General features: G+C 29.0%; 3 protein-coding genes and 1 long non-coding RNA gene across 8 annotated transcripts; 1 reads left to right on the forward strand and 3 right to left on the reverse strand.

Annotated features, from left to right (window-relative positions):
• The first annotated feature begins 3,800 nt into the window (after positions 1–3,800).
• Positions 3,801–4,576, forward strand: LOC107471967 (uncharacterized). The gene has a single exon (XM_016091527.3). It carries the CDS (start codon positions 3,842–3,844, stop codon positions 4,574–4,576), a length of 735 nt encoding a protein of 244 aa, XP_015947013.1. The 5' UTR covers positions 3,801–3,841.
• LOC107471690 (B3 domain-containing transcription factor VRN1) lies at positions 4,512–8,146 on the reverse strand. The gene is made up of 7 exons (XM_021132509.2): positions 7,998–8,146; positions 7,047–7,563; positions 6,526–6,665; positions 6,181–6,433; positions 6,013–6,090; positions 5,512–5,660; positions 4,512–4,958 (listed from the first exon to the last, which is right to left on the reverse strand). Exons 1-7 carry the CDS (start codon positions 8,097–8,099, stop codon positions 4,710–4,712), a joined length of 1,488 nt encoding a protein of 495 aa, XP_020988168.1. The 5' UTR covers positions 8,100–8,146; the 3' UTR covers positions 4,512–4,709.
• Positions 8,147–9,943: 1,797 nt separating this feature from the next.
• LOC107471968 (B3 domain-containing transcription factor VRN1) lies at positions 9,944–13,183 on the reverse strand. 5 transcript variants are annotated; one of them, XM_052255852.1, is made up of 7 exons: positions 12,969–13,183; positions 12,363–12,446; positions 11,899–12,016; positions 11,300–11,756; positions 11,098–11,136; positions 10,648–10,793; positions 9,944–10,397 (listed from the first exon to the last, which is right to left on the reverse strand). In XM_052255852.1, the coding sequence occupies exons 3-7, from the start codon at positions 11,926–11,928 to the stop codon at positions 10,149–10,151; spliced, it is 921 nt and encodes a 306-aa protein (XP_052111812.1). In that variant the 5' UTR covers positions 11,929–12,016; positions 12,363–12,446; positions 12,969–13,183; the 3' UTR covers positions 9,944–10,148. The 5 variants fall into 5 exon arrangements, with proteins under 5 accessions (XP_052111812.1, XP_052111811.1, XP_020988169.1 ...); XM_052255851.1 differs by having other exon boundaries at positions 9,947–10,397; positions 11,863–12,016; positions 12,363–12,443; XM_021132510.2 differs by having other exon boundaries at positions 9,947–10,397; positions 11,863–12,016.
• A 1,862-nt stretch (positions 13,184–15,045) lies between these two features.
• On the reverse strand, positions 15,046–16,329 carry LOC127743169 (uncharacterized). Its single transcript, XR_008004509.1, has 3 exons — positions 15,688–16,329; positions 15,464–15,518; positions 15,046–15,366 (listed from the first exon to the last, which is right to left on the reverse strand). It is a non-coding gene; the product is annotated as an uncharacterized LOC127743169 (long non-coding RNA).
• Between the last annotated feature and the right edge of the window lie 4,056 nt (positions 16,330–20,385).

The raw sequence follows: 20,385 nt of genomic DNA on the forward strand, positions 1-20,385 counted from the left end.
AAAAAAAAAAAAAGAAAAAACAAACGCATGATTAATTTCGTTTTGGAATATGTTTTTTTATGTTTGTAAGAAATAAGAATAAGATCATAAACTAGGCAATGAAATATGAACACGCATTGAAGGTGACATACAACATTCAAAGAACATGCTATGTTGAAAATAGGAAATTAGCTGTGATACCTTTGAGGAAATGATTTTAACAACCTTATTATGGTAGTTGAGCACACATTGACAAGATAATTGATGAACATTGAGGAATGAATGGGTAGGAAAGGAAAATAAGCTTTACATCAAGAGAGGTGATAATAAAAATTCTATAACCTATATAATCATTTGAACTAGTTTTTTCCAAATTCCTTAGCAAAAGGGTAATGATTGGTACGAAAGCATCGCATATATTCATAATCTTGAAGCTTTTACTTATTCACCATCTTAGATAATAGATAGAAAGATATTTCAATACTTATGTTTAAGAACATATGAGTAGTGATTGATAGAATTGAGAAAAGCTTATAAATATAACATTCAACATGAGAGTAACAAATATATTAAATAAGAACTTCTATCGAGTGATAAATATTACACGCTATATATAGAACTAGCATAAAAATAATAAAAATATTATTTACACATTAAAATTAATTATTATGTATTTCTATAAATTATATATATAATTTAATTTATTTTTATATATATTTTGTACTTTAATATATATTCTACATTAGTAGTTAATTTTAATACGTATAGCATGATTGTAAAAATAAATAGTATTTATTAAGAGAGATAATTTTATTAAAAATATGCTTTACTTTTGTGGTAAGTTAACATGTTTTATCGAAGTACTCTATGCAAACATAAAATAGAAATGTTTTGTTTTCCAAAGAAAACCAATAGAAAGAAGCTGCATGTGTCAATTCTTTTATTAGACACTAAAAAAACATATACCATATTTTCATGTCATACAAAGAATTAAGATTAATGTATTTCCATAATTCTTATCTGTGTCCATACATTAAAAATAAATTAAATATCATATATATTTATATATGATAAATAATTTAGTATTATCTTTTATATATACAATCTCAATATTATAATAAATTCTTTATTTATTATGTTTAAAAGATAACAATAATTTTAAATTTAAGAAAAAAATGATAAAAAATATTTTAAACATTAGTAGTGTTGATGGCACTAATTGACAATAAACATTGAATGCATAAGTATCCTATCCTAGATGGCTTGTATCAAAGATGGGACTTCTTAGTTCTGGATACAAGAAAACCGTAACTTCTGGAGGGTAGTTAGAGACTATAATGCTGCCCGTGTCACACACACACACCAATTGTGGCAGTCCCCACAAACACAACTCTTCTGTCAGAACTGAATTGGTCATCGAACCGATTAAATTATTGAGTTATTGGATTATTAGTTCAATCAGTGGGTCATTGATTGAATCGATTAATTCGGTCCTATGTAAATAAAAAATAAAAAATAATAAAAAATTTAAAGTTAAAATTTAAAATACATATTTTTACTAACATTTTAAGAATATTCAACTATTCTAAAATAATATGAAACAGAAATAATAAGTATTTTATTAATTTTACTCTATCATAAATATTTTATTTTGTTTTTATATTAAATATATATAATAATTTGTAAACATTATAATTAGAATTATGATAGCATGGTGGTTGTGATATGTTTCTTTTTTAGTGAGGACAGGGTTCGAACCTCACTTTATTCATTTTGCAAAATTTTAATCACCAGTAATTCGGTTGGATCGGTTTACCGATTTTTACCGATTCACTACGAATTTGACCGATTCATACCGGTTCTCATCTTTGTGCGGTCTAATTAGCAGATCGGATCGGTTTAAGATTTGGTCCACTAATTTTTTGGTCGAACCAGCCGATTCGGTCCGGTTTTTACAACAATGCCTAAATGAGTTGGGTAGAGTAATTATTGTGGCAGTCCCCATTGCAAATATCTCTTTGATTGACTTACAATAATCAACTTGTATTCTCTCTAGTTTTGGGAGTTTTGCAAGAGATGTAGCTCTCATTAACCTTTCCATCCTGTTGCAATGTTGGATCTTCAATTCAGTCAAGTTGGGCAAGCCTATGAATTCATCATCTTCCCTCCATATGGTGTATAGTCTTTCCAAGTCATATAGAACCAAAGATTTGAAGGTTTTGAAGATGTTGGCAGAAGAAACAGGGACCAGACAAACAACACAATCTCTCTAATTTCGGGCAATAACTCACATCAATATTCCAACTTACTTATCACCCCTTGCACAATGTGTCCTGTTATAGATGTTCCTTGGAGATTAAGGTATTGCACATTAGTCAAACCAGATATCACAGGCCATGGTACACAAACAAGTTTTCTATTATTAGATAGATCAAGCCATCACTTAAAATATAGATTTTTAAGTTACAGATTTACGTAATTATATAAATAATGAGACATGTTGAACTTAATTTTTTTGTTTTTGATTTAATGTGTTTTGAATTTAACTATAAACCAATTTTTAGAATTTTGAATATTTTGTGAATGACACTATAGTATAGATAAATTCATTATTTTTTTTAAATGGTATTTATCTTTGTATACTTAATAGAAAATTTACATAATTAATAGATTTTAACTAAATATATATAAAGGATTAATAAAAAGCCAAAAATATATTTATACTTCTTACATTAATTCTAAAAATTTTATATAAGAAAAAAGGTATTATTTACGCGGTTTTACAAATAAATTTATTGATTTGGTTAATAAAATTATCCATTATTTTTTTAAATTAGATTAGTTTAAATATAAATTGGTTGCTACACCTTGTTATTTTTCAAAATTGACATTGTGAAATATTACATAGAATTTGTTTTTTAAAAGATACATTACATAGGAATTTTTCAAAATAATTTTTAAATTAAAAATTAGAATTATATTTTTTATTTATTATATTTTTTTAAAATAATATGAGTGCTAAAAATATGTTTTTTACTCTTTACAAATATATATACACTTAGTACTATACATGCACCAAATATGCATGCAGATGATATATTGAGTAGTTATTCCACGATATCTTAATTTCTATCTTTATTATTCTTTACCAAAGCCCAAACTCAATTGACATAATAATGTTAGGAGATGATGTATTGATGTGTTTTATGATGTTTGTAAAATACAAATGTTTTAATTTTTATAAAAAAAGTAAGTCTTATCTATTAATATTTATATTTAAATAATAATTAGACACAAAATTTGTTGTCATCATAAAATTATCTAATATCATTAAATTTGAATTCAAATTCTTGATATTTATTTAAAGTGAACTAACGGATAAATCAATTCAAATTAATTAACTTATTTGACTATTTTTATCTTTGTAGACTTGACTTAAACTTTAAATAATTAGATACCAATTTACGGTTACCATAAAATTGGTCTAAATAATCATCCTAACAAAATTATGTTTGCAAAAGATACACCAACTTAATTGTTAAGGCATGACTTATAAATCTAATTTATCTAGTTAATGTATTATTTATTACTATGACTTGATTTGTATAAATAATAACATATATAACTAAATATAACTAATTTTATTCCATTCATTTTATCTTTTCAAATTGAAATTTAAAAAGTTGTTACAAACGGTTCTAGAATTCAAATTTTAAGTTCAAATTTAAATCAAGTACTTTAAATTAGACACGTTTATCTCAACTATCAATTTCACCTAAAGTCTGCACCTGAGTTTTCACCAAACTCAGCACCATAAAAAAATTCATAGAAAACTCAAGAACAATCAAAGAATTCCAAAACAATGGAGAACAAGGATAACAAGAGAAAAGATCAACCTTCATCAGCCTCCACCAACCACCACCGCCGCCGCAACGTGAAACCAAAGCTTACGGCGGTTACTCCTCCCAATCCAGAGCCTCAACATCAAGAAATCAGAGAATTGCAGACACTCTCTCTCTTTCCTACCGAACCTTCATCTTCTTCCAATCATTCACAAGTTCCAGAGTTTTCATCGCCACCACAACCACCACCGGCACCGGCCGTCGTCGACGACCTCAACATAGTCATCCCTCCTCCCTTTCCATGGGCCACTGATCGTCCGGCAAAAATCCACACACTCCAATATCTCAACCAAAACAAGATCTTAACAATCAACGGAGACGTTCAATGTGGAAGCTGTCACAAAAAATTCGAAATGGAGTTTGATTTAAAACAAAAGGCTGCAGAGCATCGAAAGTTCTTGAAGGATCATAGAGATTCCTTGCATAATAGATGTCCAAAAGAGTGGATGAACCCGAATCCGATTGCATGCAAATTCTGCGGCCAAGAAAAATGTGTGAAGCCTGTTACTGGAAGCTGGAAGGAACACTCCATTAATTGGTTGTTTCTTTGGTTGGGTCAGTTCATAGGGTTCTGCACTTTAGAAGATTTGAGGTATTTTTGCAAGTACAATAAATTGCATAGAACTGCAGCCAAAGATCGTCTTGTTTTCAACGCTTACACTGAAATCTTCAAACAACTCATTCGAGCCGATTAGAAATCATAGTAGCATGACATGTCAAATTCACTCTAGACATTAATATATTACACTAAGAGTTCAAGTTTTACTAACTGCAGTGCAAAGTAGTTTCAGATTCACAAGATTATTGAGAGTGTTCCAAATAGGTTGCCTAAGAGTGGCACCTAAACAAGTGAACATCAAACGCTGCGTCTTCTTTGTTGATTAGCTCAAAGATGCAAACATCTCCTGCTTTCAATCTACTTCCTCTACAAAATAGGCTCCAACCATTCGATAATGTGATTGGACTTCTGTATCTTGTGTAACGCAGCAACTTTATACGCCACCGTGTCTCTCCAAACTTGAATGTCACAATATGAGTCTTTTTGAGGTAATTTCTGATGAAGAAAGCTGGTATACTCTGCATCAAGTTATATGTATAACCGTGAGATTATAGCCTAGCACTTTAATGAGAAGCTCGAGTCATAAGAATTATTAAGAGATAAATAATGTATCTGATTTGTTGCTTAATTGATACGTGGTTCAAATGTTCGTGATATGAAGAGTTCAAGTCTTATTCAAAAGATATTAATTTATATTTTTGGAATGTTTTAATTTAATTTAATATATTTTGATTTTGTTTATTTAATTACTAGATTGTGCCTTATGCTTATGGGCTTTAGAGGTTTCTTTGTTTTAACTTAATAAGAGGTTATAAATACTTCCTTAGCTATTGGAGGAGTCCCTGGAGTCTCTTCGTTCTTCGATTCAATTCCCAAACTACGACATTGACAAGTTAGGTTGAGAAGTCCCTAAATTGATTCTCTTTGTATTCAATTTCAATCTATCATTTTTATTTTTATTTTTATTTTCAATTTTAATGTATTTTTTTTATTCAGTTTGAATCCTTTATCTTCTTGTTTATTTTTTATTTTTTATTTTTTATTTTTTATCATTAATTATGTTAAACTTACCGGTCTGCGTTGCCTCAGAAAGCTCGGCTTTATAATGATCATGAAAAATGGATTTTCTGAGGTGAATTTCTTAGCTTCTTTCAGGGCTTCTTCATTTGGCTCAAAGCCAGGAGGAGTCGCCATTGAAGTTTCTTGAGTTTCCTTTTTGACTGCAGCATGCAAACAAATCCACATAATTTTAGAATGCACTCAGTAGCAACTAATTACACTATTGTTTTTTGTAAAGAAGTTTTGACAATAATTATGGAAATAGTTGAAATACTTTTAATGTCACAACCCCAGTGGAAAAAGAATATTCTTGTCACAAACTATCCATGCTAAAGGCCTCAGCGATTACATGAAAAAATTGAGATAATATTGATCCACAAGATTGTGTAACTGCACAAATGGTAAAGAGTCAAAACCTTTTTTTCCCCTTAACAATTGAGCACTTATGATTTTTGTGAGTAACAAGATCTTGCTTGCAATTGGCCACACAGCATAAATTTGTCCTGAATTTACCTTTAATCATAATGTCACTCTTGCTTTCAACATAATTGACTTTCCCTGGTTCTAAACAATTGACTCTGTCTCCTTCAACTGTTCATAAAGAATAAAAAAGCAACCATTACAATGCAGAAGCAGAACAATTTGGGACTCTTTCACTGAAATACCAACTAGAATAATTACCTTGTGATAGCGGAAGTTCCTCTTCTTCAATTCGAGTTATGGATACCTTAAAATAAAGGTCTTTGGGATTGGTGAGCTCAAAAACACAAATGTCCCCTACATTCAAACTATTGTCTTTTGCAAATCTCTTCCATCCAGAACTGAATTTGCCAAAACTGTAAGTAACAGCCCATGTTCTCCCCCCATCATGGACCTCAAGGATGGCTGTTGCTTGCTTCTTCAAATATTTTGCTGTGAATTTTGAAGGGATATTCTGGTGGTTCTTTTGGAAGTTAGAAAATCTATGGACCAAAAAATGTATGTGAAAAAATATCATAACAGATGCAAAAAATGAAGAAAGCTCACCATTGAGTAACTGTTAGCATAGGAAGGTTTCATGATAACCATGAAAGAGGGGTTTTGTTTAGATTTGGAAGTTGTAGCTTTGTTTAAGGTTTGCTTTAACCGTTCCACTCTTGGACATGGAGTGCTACCACCTATATCCTCTGAAAATTTGAACATGGGTTTGTTGTCATGAAAACTTGATTAGGTGAATGCTACGGTGCCTATCAGGTTGTACCTAAATTACTAAAAAGAGTAAACAAATAATATTTAATAAATTTTACATAATTTACTTTTTACTTTAAACATTTTTTTTACTTTAAAAGGTAAGTTAAGCAATTTAGGTACCATAACAAACGCACCATAGAACTCACCACTTGATTATTATGTCCTCTATGTTTGCAACAAATTTGTGGACAGAAAGAACAATGACAGAAACATAACTCTTCTGCCTTGTCTCTACTCCTGTCTCTATATTTTCTTTATCGATCCACTTACCAAACACAGCTAAAGATCCCTATTAATACACAAAATGAAAAACATACCATCCAATTCTTTCTTAATAGATGCAAATGTTGACTTGTCAAAGCTTGTTCCTTGACACTCATCACCATTAATTTGGTGAATAAGAGGCAAGTTTTGCAAACTGCAGCTTGTTCTAACTTCTCTAGTTGTGTTTGATGGCTGAGGATAAAACATTGGTGATTTCATTCTATTGTTTTGGCTTTGAGGCATATCATCGAACACTTGATCTGCCTCATGACTGATCTGTTCAATGTTTTCATTTTCTTGTTGAATGACATGGAAAGGATAATCTATTTCAAGGCCACTCACTTCACATATTTGTACCTCAAATTGAGAAGTGTTTTTGTACTCAAAAAACAGCAAATGCCCATGATCTAGAGAGTAATACATAGCAAACTCATTCCAACCATGTTCAAGAAAAATCCCATCATCTTGCTTAGTCCATTCTACTTTCCATTCGGTTCCATCCGGAGGCTTAAGAAACACTGGGTTTGAAAGGCCATCACCATATTTTTTAGTGAAACTGTTTGGGATCTTCTGCAAATATTCATAACAGAAAATTGAAAAACTTAATCAATGATATAATATAACTAAGTCATTAGCTACTATATCAAAACAAGTTCAAAGTATTGGAAAGGATAAAATAATGTGTATTTTCACTTTCCAGAACAATGCATGCAAATGCAAGATATAAATTGAACTAATAAATGATGTGGAATGATCAAACACACTTCAAAATTGTACTAATAACTTTAACAGAAATACCCTCTATATTAATCTTCTACTAATGCACATAAAAACCATGTTCAACCCAAACCATTTACAACAATTAGGATTTTAAATAACAAAAGTAGCTATATAGTAAACATTTGTGTGAGTTTGTAACTGTCCTGTTCATTGGTAAGAGTTTCTTCCAGATACTGAAAACCCTAAAGAAAATTGAAGATGCTGAGCTAATTAAGAATGCTTACAAGTTTTCCATCTTCAAGAGTTGTTGAAAGTATGATCTTGAAGAAAAGGACTGCATTGGAATTATTCATGGGTGGTGGTGTGGCTTGATCTTCCTCATTCATTTTCCTAAGCTTTTCAGGCTCACCAATGTTGTAGTGAAGTATGGACACTGTTTAGATTAGTCAAAACCAATAATTAAATTCAACCATTATATTGGTACACCAAATTCAACTATTAAATTAAATTTTAATATAAAAAATATATTTACTAATTAATTTTTGTAATTAATTTTAATATAAAAATAATATTTTTGCATAAATTATATTGGTAAAAATTCAGGTGTAGTTGACTTCACGTGAAGTTAATAGTCGAGAGCCATTAAATGAAAATTTAGTTAAATCAGTCAAATCATCTAACGCCTCTCAATTCTCAACTTCACGTGAAGTCGACTGTACTTAAGTTTCCACCAATTATATTAAAAATATGCATTAATATGTCATATTATTTTATAAAAAATATTATTTATATATTAAAATTAACTACTAAAATTAATTATTAATATATAAAATGTGTTGATACCAAATTAATATACTGAGTTGGTCATATTCGACACGTCTATTTTGTAAGTAAAAAATCTGCGTGTTACAATACACAAGATATGTGTTGGACACGTATCATTATTCTAGCAATATCTAAAGTGCATGTTAAACACGTATCATCATCCTAGTAACACATAAAATATGTGTTAGACATTGTCAACATCGCGTATTAAATACCTTCTCTATATATTCAATTTTAAATATTAATATTCAACCAAATCACTATTTTTATAAACATATTAAAAATAATATCTGTAAAATTCTTGTTTCACTCTTATAAACAATTTTATTTTAGTTTATTTGGTTCTCATTTCTGAGGAGAAAAAGTGGAGTCATGCTGAATGGTGATTTGGTGAATATTCCAAATTTGAAATTACCAATATAACCCATTTCAAGTCTTATCAACAGTAAACGACAAAACCCACGACAGTCATTGTAGTCAACGCTAGTTTCAATGCATGCGAACATAAATATATCTTTTCCCCCCCTACTTTTAACAAAGTGAACTTAAGGGTGTAAGTGTAATTACGAATTACCTTTTAGTTAAAAAAATAATTATATGTTCTTCTTTTCTAATAACTCCACTTTTGACAATAGTTTCTTTTCTCCAATAATATTTTTAGTTGTACAAAGTAACATAAATTTCCAAAACTTATATATCAAATAATCTTTTAGCAACCAAAAGGGTTTGTCTTTATAGGGTTTATCCGTTTAGGCATATTAATTCACTAATCTGAATAAATAAACTTAATTTTATTTCATGCATTTTTAAAAAACTTAATTTTAATTTCTATAAAAAATTTATCTAGATATAAGTTCGAATATTTCCAAACCTATAACTAAAACATTTTAGTTTTATTCATTACTTGTATTTTTGGAATGAGTTTGAAAATTGGATATATTATTGATTGGTTATTCCATAAGAAGTTATTTAAAAATTTGACATCCACCTAGCCAATATTTTTGTATAAAATGGTAAATATATAGTTTTTTATTTAAAAAAAAAAACTCTGTAAATAAAAGTGATATACCAAAAAGGACACTGTTAAAAGATGCTCAGAACTCAGAAGTACAACATGGACACTCGTGACGTGAAGCTTGTTAAATCTTAGACGTTAGATTCTCATACAGTAACTGTGATTCTCACATTTTAAGGACACTATAGTAAAATTGCGTCCTTCTTTTCAACTGTTGAAATTACTACCCTACCCTTTCTTTTGATATCCCTTCCCAGATTACTGATTAGCAGTGTTTGTTCAGCAAATATAAGGAAAAGCTAATTTCATTCAAACAGATTTGTTCCCTTTTTCCGGTTCCTATATAAATTGTTGCTAAACCCTTCACTTAAAAGCGTGTGATTGAAATTGAATGACTCAAATGCTGATATTCACATTCATCAAATCTTTAACATGAAAGGTAAAAAAATGCAGCCAATGACATGTAACAGGAAGATTATTACATGATGATGATACAAGTCCTCAGAGGTTTTGCAGATTACATTGGAAAAAAAAAGTGATACCTATTCAGAAAGTTAAGAAAACTAACACACTAGCAGAGTCCCAAATGGATTGCTTAGGAGTGAGATCTAAAGAAGTGAACATCAAACTCTGAATTTGTCATGTTGATCAGCTCAAAGATGCAAACATCTCCAGCTTGCAATTCACTTGCTTTAGCAAACAAGTTCCAACCAGTGGACAACCGGATTGATTCCTTTTTTGTTACATAAGGCAGCAACTTCAAAGGCCACAATTTATTTCTAAACCTTACCATGGCATACTGCTTTTGCTTGAGGTACTTTTTGACAAAGTCAATTGGTACATTCTGCATCAAAGTTACATTTTCTTTATAGATAACCAACTTATGACATGTAATAAACTCACAGCTGTAGTAATATACTCCTTCTGTTTCAAAATAAGTGTCTTTTTACTTTTTTGTTCATTGAAAAATTAATATATCTAGACAAACCCTTTATCCAAATACATTACTTTTTCAATGAATCGAAAATTGAATGCAACTTATTTTGAAACAGAGGGAGTATCTGTTTTATTGCTTGATATTAACACCATCTTACCGGTCTGCTTTGGTCCAGAAATTTTTTCGTTACATTTATGATGAAAAACGGATTTTTTGAGGTGAATTTCTCAGCTTCCTTCAGAGTACCACTTGTTTCAGCGAGGGGACTTGTAACCTTTGAAGTTGTTTGAGTTTCCTTTCTATCTGTAGCATCCCAACAAATCCACATAGCTTAATAACACAATCAGTAGCATTTTTTAATTCAGATTTATCTAAACACTATGGTCCATACAAGTATCTACATAGTTATATGAATTTACCAATTAGGTGATGTACGGCGCAACAATTCTAAGCAACAATTCTTTTTTACCAAGTATCTACATAGCATTAATCCTCTTTTTTACTTTTGAAACAGCTAATGAACTTCTAAGCAACAATTCTTACTAATATATTTAAATTATCTGTTTGCTTTCTCCTGATTTCAATATTAGATAAGAAATTGATTTACCTTTAATGGAAATGCTATCCTTACTTTTATCTTCTTCATCTGTTTTTAAGAAATGAAAGTACAAACCATTACGTTGCAGAACAAGTTTTGGAAAGAAGAAGGAAGTTCTTTGAATGGAATAGGAAGACCAACAAGAATTGAACAACATGTTTATGTGAATGCATATTTGACCATCCGAAAAATAGAAGATGAAAATGCATACCACCATCTAATTCTTTTTCAATGGATGTTGATGTTGACTTCAAAAAACTTGTCCCTTGAGACTGATTACCATTCCTTTGGTTAAGCTGAGACTTTGGTGATTTCCTTCTATTGTTTTGTCGTTGAGGCATTTCATCGAACGCTTGAACTTCTTCATCACTGATCTCAATAATGTTAACCTTTTCTTGTTGATTAACATTGAAAGGATACTTTATTTCAAGGCCACTCTTGTCACAAATTTGAACCCCCAATTTGGAATTTCCATTATATTCAAACTTCAACACATGCCCATGATCTATAGAGTAATATGTAACAAACTCTTTCCAACCATTTTCAAACACAACAGCAGCATCATGCATAGTCCAATCTACTTTCCATTCAGTTCCATTTGGAGGCTTGAGAAACACAGGCTTTGGTAAAGAAGCACCATATTTTCTACTGAAATTCTTTGGGAGTTTCTGCAAAGAACTTAATCAATGTTAGCATGCATAGTCAAACACTTCGAATTAATAAATGAAGAAAAAAAAATAAAGATGCTGCTTAGGTACGAATAAATATTCTTACAAGTATCCCTTGTTGAAGAGATTGTGAGATTATAACCTTGAAGAAACGGACTGGTTTGGATGTCATGGATGGTGTGTGAGAAACTGAGAATGTAATTATTTTGTTTTACTAGGACTGGACCCGGTTTGTGACGGATCTTGCTGATTCAGGCCCACTGGATTGCATTTCCGGATTGCAACAGTACAATGTGCAATAATCCAACACCAAAGGAAAGGAAACACATTACAACACAACTATTGGAAATAAGATAGCATGATATAATGTGCTGTGTGACTCTAACCAATTAAAAAAAAAAGAAGGAAAAAATTAGCATGCAATTATGCAATAAATGTTAAGGTTTACTTGTTCCATATTGATGATTATAAAATAAGATGTCAAAATTTTCAACTAAGAGTCGTTCCTTGAAAGACATACAAAATTTACTTTTCATCACATAACACAATCACAAATCAGAGGGACAAGAAGATCAAGCACACAACCCCTTGACCATGAAATATTACCTTATAGCTGTTCAACTGAGTTATTGCACTTAAAGAATGATGGCTGGGTCCCTTAAGCTGGTGAATTATTGGTACTTCAGCCTTCTAGCAATACGTGAGACAATAATTGAATCAGAAAAAAATTGAAAGAAAGTGGTTAATGGAAGTAACATCCTTAGCACAGAATAACACTTAATGAAGGAATGGAACTGGGGAAAAGAAGAAGACAGCATAGTAATTACAAAATATTAGGCAAATTTCAATATGTACACACATTATTACGGTCATAATTATATATCTAGAATCATCACCTTATTCAGGGATCTATGGTATACATGACATCTTTCAGCAGAAAATGGCTCAATCTTACGAAAGAGTGAAGTGGATTTTCAAGAGAGGAGTATGTACAACCAATACAGATTCTGGATTTGGGATCATGAAATCGAAGTAACATAAAAATTAAAAATACATAACTTAAAAGAACACCAAGATATCATTAAACATGATTCAATCGCCAGAGCTACTATTAGCTAGGTTCACACAGAGAACACTGGAAGTTGAAAAACACACAGAGAAATGCACTAATCACATGCTTCACGTAAGGAAAGAGACTTGAAAAGTGATTACCTTAATTTGTTGTGTGGCGAAAGAATGTGGAAAATGGCGTGTTGAAATGCAGTGAGAGAGAGAGTTGTAATGGAATTGAACCAGAAAATGTGAGAGTGAAGTGGATCCGCGGGGGGGTTTAATCTAGACTAGCACAAACACGGAAAGTAAATGTATTTATGAAAGAAAGAGGTGATTGAAGGCAAGAAAATGCTCATAAAGGAAACCATGCACTAAATTCTGGTGTCAGGAAGACATCTTATGAAAAGAGCCAAAAAAAATATGACGTTGGTTATTTGTTAAGGGTAGGATAGTAATTTAAATAACCATAAAAGCTGATGCAATAGAATTTTTTCTAAAATAAATAAAAAATCAATTATTTTAATTTCAATTTTTCGAATACATTTTTTTAAGAATGTGTTCCCCACACCCACCCGCAAAATTCTATAATTTGATAGAATTCGTTCCATTCCGATGAACTTTATCTAAATTCTTTTTAAAATTATATTAAAAAAATACATAAGAGTATATAAAAGTATACGGTAAAAAATATATAGATATACAAGAATAAATTATATTTAATAAAAAAATTATATTATAAATTAAAAAATTATTATTTTTCAAAGAAATGATTTATTTTTGTATATTCTTGTGTATTATGTAGTATGTAGTTTATAGAGACGATAATAATAATTACCATTCACCGTTGTAACATTTAAAAATTTGAGTCAACCAATTATTTCTAAGAATTCAAAATAAAATTGGCAAGAAAATGCGATGAACTTCATAATTTATATGAAATTCGTCTAGGTGGGATAAACTCTATTAATATTATAGAGTTCATTTGAAAATTGCGGCAAACTTGCTTAAAATTGAAAAAAAAAAACGTATCCTAATATTTAAAGTTTAATAATTTTTTTGAAAATAGTGTTTTTTTAATTATTTTGGAAAGAAAATTTTTAATTTACCCTTCTTTCTCATCAATAATTTGGTGTTCATAACACATTTAGATTGATGAAGTAGTTAACTCATTTGTCCACTTAAATAAATATTAAGAGTTTAAATTTTATATTGTGCATGCAACAATTTATTAACCTTTCGAGGGATCAATATTTTATCTATAAACGAAACAAAAAAAATATAATTTGGTGTCAATGTTTTATAATTTGATTTCTCAATTTGTGAATCAAGCTTCAACAGTTCTACTTCTACTATATCATTGCACTGCTCAATGTATTGAATATATTTTTCAAGAACACGTCATTATATTGAGAGTACAACTTTACATTCTCCAAAGAATAAAACAAAATAATTACATTCTCAGTTTCTCACACACCATCCATGACATCCAAACCAGTCCTTTTCTTTAAGATTATAGTCTCAAAACCTCTTCAAAAAAAAATACTATTTCTCAAAAAAACGACTTATTTACGTGTATTCTTATATATTATGTATCCTGAAAACAATAATAGTTAGTTGTCATAGATCATTGTAAAGTTTAAGAATTTATATAAAATTCGTCGAGGTGAGACAAACTCTATTAATATTGGAACTGCGACAAACTTTTCTAAAATTAAAAAAAAATATTCTGATATTTAAAGTTAAAATAATTTTTTTTAAAATAATATTTTTGTTATTTATTTCAGAAAAAAAATCTACAATTTACCCTTTTCTCTCATCAATAATTTGGTATCCATAACACACTTAGATTATTCGAGTGGTCAACTCGTTTGTCCACTTAAATAAATACTAAAAATTTAAATTTTATACTGTGCATGCAATAATTTATTAATCTATCAAGTTGGTCTTTAAATTAAATTTAGATCTACAACCAATTAATTTTTTATCTATAAGATTGAGTACCCTGAATAAGCAAAACAAAAAATATATAATTTGATGTCAATGTTTTAATTTGATCTCTTAATTTGTGAATCAAGCTTCGATCGTTCTACTTCTACTATATCATTGCACTGCTCAATCTATTGAATATATTTTTCAAGAATACATCATTATATTGAGTACAACTTTACATTCTCCAAAAGAATCAATTAATCAATTTATAATATATAAAAGTTAATATCAATTTTTTTATAATGAGTTTAAATCATATTTTCCTTATTAATTTATAATATATAAAAGTTAACATCATCTTTTTTTTTTTCAATCAATCTATCATTTGGTACTCTCGCTGAGAGGAAGCATGGCTTACGATGAACTCTGGCAGCAAGAAATTGCCGCTCTGCAACGGAATCACGTGGAGGTTGTAAGTCACGTCTCTATGACGGCATCGCGTATGGACGGACTGGAGGACTCAGAGAAATCCGAAGCATGCTGTCGGAAGCACTAAAACTGAAGCAAGTAACACCAGTCGGTAATGAAGGCTCTTCACATCCTCGACATCAACAACAATTTTACCAATCTAGAAGTACAAAAGTTGATTTACCCATTTTTTATGGTGATAGTAATGTAGATGAATAGGTTTTTAAAGTGAAAGTATTTTGAACAGTTTGTGGTACCTGAGGAGATGAGACTGAGAATGATTTTCTTCCATTTGTCTGGAACTGCTTATGCCTGGTATCGTTGGGGTCAATAATAACATTGCATATACTTTGGAGTCTTTTTTTGATGCATTACTTGTTAGGTTTGGAAGGAACCAGTACTATGACTCCAAGGCTGCTCTCAAAGAGTCGAAGTAAACAAGTACCGTAGCAGAATATCAAGGACAATTTGAAAATCTTACCAATCAGGTTACTGGACTCAGTGAGGACTGGGTGGTGTCATTATTCATTGCTGGCCTTCAAGAGTACCTGAAATGCGAATTATTGTTAGCTAAACCGACATCATATATTCATGCCGTTTCATTAATAAAGATATATGAACAGAAGTATGCAGCCAATTCAAATCTGAAATCTATCAGTCATACTATACCAAACCTATCCAAACTAGCCTCAGTAATTCCTCCCTAAATCGATTCTCGACAAACAAGTCATCCAACCTTATTCCCATTTCTTTCTCCCACACACAGCCAAACACTAATACTAGAAACTTCATATCAAAACACCCCCTTTTTAAGAAATTTCAGCAGCTGAAATTAAGATGAAAAGAGACAAGGGTCTCTACTACTATTGTGAGGAAAAGTGGTCATCAGGATATAAATATAAAACTTCTTGTTATTTATTGATTGGAGAGGAAGAAATGCACGAGATCTTGAAGGAACCGGAGCCTGAATTGATTCAACCTCTGGGTGTTGAGGTGCCGATTGTAGTGGATGAAAGATTTTGTTAGTAAGTGAGAAATAGGGTGCAAAACAGAGAATTATTTTTTAAGGCTGAGCTGGAGAATTAGTTAGAAGAGTTTTATAAAGAAGAAGAATCATTTCCGTTAGGGGATGTATTTTTTATACGTACTCTCGAGGTACTTCTGGAGTTTATCTCTGACTCGAAAAGGGAATTATCTTTGACATTCTCTCTTCCATCTTTTTTCAATTTCATTCGGTCATAATAATAATAATAATTTATACACTTTTTTTCTACAACTTAATTGTTACATTCTCATATTATTCTGTATTATCTTTTATCATTTGATTTGGTAAAAGATGAAAATCAACTAATCACTATTGAGTAAAATAAAATATTTTTAAAAAATTAAAACAAAAAACTTTGATTTATTATTATTCAATTGAAACATCAAATACTAATTAAAGGCAATAAACATACATTAAAAATGTCATAATAATAATTATAAAAAATTTCAGTTACAAATATTTAAATTTTATAACTTATACATATTAAGATTTTTATTATTCTTCATTTCTTAGTCTCTCATACTAATTGTAAAAGATTTCTTAAATTTAATATAACATCTTTATTTACAAACAAAAAAATATAAGAAAAGACAAAGTGTAGTAATGAATGCAAAACTAAAAATGAAAAAAAAAATGAAAATGTAATTTATATAACTCTAATATAAATGACTCATATCTTTTAAAAAATAAATAGATTTAAAATCTATTTATAATATGTTCTCTAACATATTTTTAATATAATATTTATTAAAATATACTATATAATATAAATAATTTATTTCTCCGCCCATTGTCCAGTCTCGTTCTAGTTTTTATATAATAATAATAGATAGATGAATGGATAGATAGAAGATTTATTTATTTATTTATTTATTTCATGAAGTTATTTATTTTGCTTGTAGCGGTGCATTATTGTGAAAAATGTGGGTGTTAGACAAAAATGTGGAAATAATTTTTTTTGAGGATGAAGAAATTGGACCATTCGATTTTTTTGTAAAAAAAATTAAGCTTACTGATCGGACAGTCCAATTAGTTTGGAAGAGAAAATTTAAATTTTGGTAAACTCCGATTTGTGTACTTCAAAGTTTTTTTAGTTAAATATAAATCGAATGGTACGATTATTATACTCAAAAATTTGACAATCCAATTTTTGCTTCTGACACCACAGTTATGTAAAACACCTATACACTTTATATATACGTTTTATACCGTTCTCCTACCACATCTAAATTAAAAAGTGTACATAGAAGCACGTTAGAATAAGTTTTTTTTTCTTGAAATAATTATTTTTTAATTTATAATATAAAAAATATTTATAGTTTATTTTTATTTACCTGTTTATTTTTGAAGATGACGTAATGATCGTTATTGTCGTCAACGTTAAAACAATTATGTTTGTTGTATGTGTATTTTTCGGTGAAGTTTGCTGGGATACGACAATTTTTATAAAATTACAGTCATAGAAATTCACATATGGGTGCGGCAAATTCATTCTAAAAATATGTATTCAAAAAATTAAAACTAAAATAATTTATTTTTAAAAATAATATTTTTTTATGATGAAAACTCAAATGCAGTCGATTTTATGTGAAATTGATAACAGAAAATTGTTAAATAAAAATTTAGTCAAACCAATTAAATCATCTAACAATTTTTAACCATCAATTTCACATGACCGTACCTAAATTTTTACTTTTTTTTTATTTGTTTCAAGAAAAATCTTATTGCATCCCAGTTTTTAAGGTTACTTAAATTACTATCTACCCTTAATAAATAACAATAAATAACAATCAATAACCAGCGTCATCTTTTTTGACTAAGTTCTTTTTGACAGCGGACTTTAGTGCAGGTTTCCTCTATTTTTTTTGACTCTTTCATAAATTCCTTTGGACACCGGAATTTAATGCATGTTTCCTCTGATCCGTTTCTTCAAGAATTTTCTCACAAAAGGCCTCTAAAATGGAATTCTTTGTGAGCATTTTCTTGCCTTCAATCCTCTCTTTTTTTTCATAAACACATTCACTTTACGTGTTTGTGCTAATAACTAGATTGAACTCGCATGGGTTCCACGAAATTAATACACAACAAATCTATTCTTTTTATTTCGGACTTTATAAACGAATAAATTAATTAACTAATATAACAAATTATAATTAATGTAGTAAAATTAATTAAGTAATATATATTATAATAAATTATGTTAATATTTAAATATCTAATCAAATCAATTAGCTGATATAATTAAGTCATGGTAATAAATTGTATTGAATGAGTTAAAATAATTAAATCGGGAAATACTCTCCAGAGCATGCCACGTCAGCTCCATCATTAAGTGCAGACTCATTTTGGGTTCTTTTTATATATTATAATAGATAATAGATAATAGATTATAAATAGGATAAAGTATTAAATTGGTAGTCAAAAATTTAAATTAGACCCACAGGTAGTTTGTTAAAGGTTTAATTATTCTATCGGTCTTTATATTTATTCATTTATTAAATTTTTAATCAGATTCTTATATTTTTTTAATTGAGTTCTTATATTATATCAAATTTTGTAATTAAGTTTCTGTCGTGACAAAAACATTAAAATTAAGAGAATATAATAAATATGCGTAACACTTAATTGAATATTTTGTATAGTTTAATAGAATATTCTGTTAATTCCAATGAATTATAACTTAAATGGCATAGTCTCCCCATACTCAATTAAGAAGTTGCGGATTCGAGTCTTCTATTTTTGATAAAAAAAATACTTAATTACAAAATCTAATATGGTATAAAATTCAATTAAAAAAATATATAAATCTAATTAAAAATTTAATAAAATTATAAAGATCGACAAAATATATAGTGAAATTTTTATAAAAAAAGAGTTAGTCACTTTTTAAAAAAATATGATATTCTTTTGTTGTTTCTTAACGTTTTTAAATATTAGTTATTTTAGTTCGTGATATAAATGTTTTGGTACCATTTAATTGACATTACCTAAGAAATATTGTGGGGATTTGCTAAATCTAGTGTATGCCAACTCAAGTCTTCAGATTATAATGATCAAAATTGAATTGAATCTCTGGTCTAATCAAATTTTAAGACCGTTTTAACTTGAAAATAAATAAAAACTAGTTAAAATAAGTGAAAATCGATCAAATTAAGTGAAGGATTAATCTCTACATATAAGTGTTTTGCGCTTACAAATTTTATAAGTTTGAAGAGAACGAAAACCACTAAATGCGCTGTTTATGTTACATGCCTCCTTAACAGACTTTTAAATTAATTCAAATCAATTAACACGCAAATATATAACTTCTATTTTTTAAAAGATTGCGTTTCTTTTTTCGAATTTTTTGCAAAATTTGTTGGATCTCCTTCTTGTTTTGTTTTTTTTTTATTTTCATAATTTCTGAAATCAAGCTTTGAAATTGTTTTGAAAATAATGGAATTTCAGAAATGCACCCAAACGATTACAGAATATACCCAAACGGTTATAGAAAGGATTACAAAAATATATCCAAACGATTACAGAAATACATCTAAAGAATTACAGAAATACACCTAAAGGATTTAAGAAATACACCCAAAACATGGGAGAGATAGTATATTTCTTCTTGAAATCTTTTAATGTTTTGCTGGTTAAAGACGAAGAAGAACAGTAAAACTTGAATAATGTTTCTTCTCTTTTTTCTGGTGATTTTTTATGAAAATTTGTATCTTTTTCTCTTAATTTTTTCTTCTATTCGTGAGAAGTTGGAACGTGTCTTCAGAATCGTAATTTATTTTAATTGTCGCTTGGATACAATTTGTATTTTGATTGAGGAATAAAAAGAATAATGCGTCATAATAAATGCGTTAAACTTATATAACTTGTAAATTCAAAAAATTTGAATATATAACAAACTTCTTAAGTAAAATTCGATAACAATCGGTTCAATCTAATAATACATATGACATAAGAAATGCTAATAATGCATGTTACAGATGTTAAATCTTAACCATCACTCTTATGTAGAAAAAATTAAACTTATAAAGACTATACTCAAAATGAAAGGTTAGGATTTACTGTAAATTATTTTTAAATAAAAAATTATTAAAACAGACATCAATTTAAATATTTTTTATACTATTTTATCATCTT

The sequence above is a fragment of the Arachis duranensis genome, chromosome 10 (genome assembly GCF_000817695.3).
Source record: "Arachis duranensis cultivar V14167 chromosome 10, aradu.V14167.gnm2.J7QH, whole genome shotgun sequence".
NCBI lineage: Eukaryota > Viridiplantae > Streptophyta > Magnoliopsida > Fabales > Fabaceae > Arachis > Arachis duranensis.

Bases quoted from the DNA above. Each gene is read 5' to 3' on its own strand.
- LOC107471690 (XM_021132509.2), bottom strand. From the start codon at position 8,099: ATGAATGAGGAAGATCAAGCCACACCACCACCCATGAATAATTCCAAT. The intron at 6,666-7,046 runs GTATGTTTTTCA...TCAAATTTTCAG, and splicing joins TATTAAGAAAGAATTGGATG to AGGATATAGGTGGTAGCACT. The intron at 4,959-5,511 runs GTAAGTTTAACA...AACTTGATGCAG, and splicing joins TTCTGAGGCAACGCAGACCG to AGTATACCAGCTTTCTTCAT.
- LOC107471968 (XM_052255851.1), bottom strand. From the start codon at position 11,928: ATGACATCCAAACCAGTCCGTTTCTTCAAGGTTATAATCTCACAATCT. The intron at 10,794-11,097 runs GTAAATCAATTT...GGGATGCTACAG, and splicing joins GGATAGCATTTCCATTAAAG to ATAGAAAGGAAACTCAAACA. The intron at 10,398-10,647 runs GTAAGATGGTGT...ACTTTGATGCAG, and splicing joins TTCTGGACCAAAGCAGACCG to AATGTACCAATTGACTTTGT.
- LOC107471967 (XM_016091527.3), top strand. From the start codon at position 3,842: ATGGAGAACAAGGATAACAAGAGAAAAGATCAACCTTCATCAGCCTCC.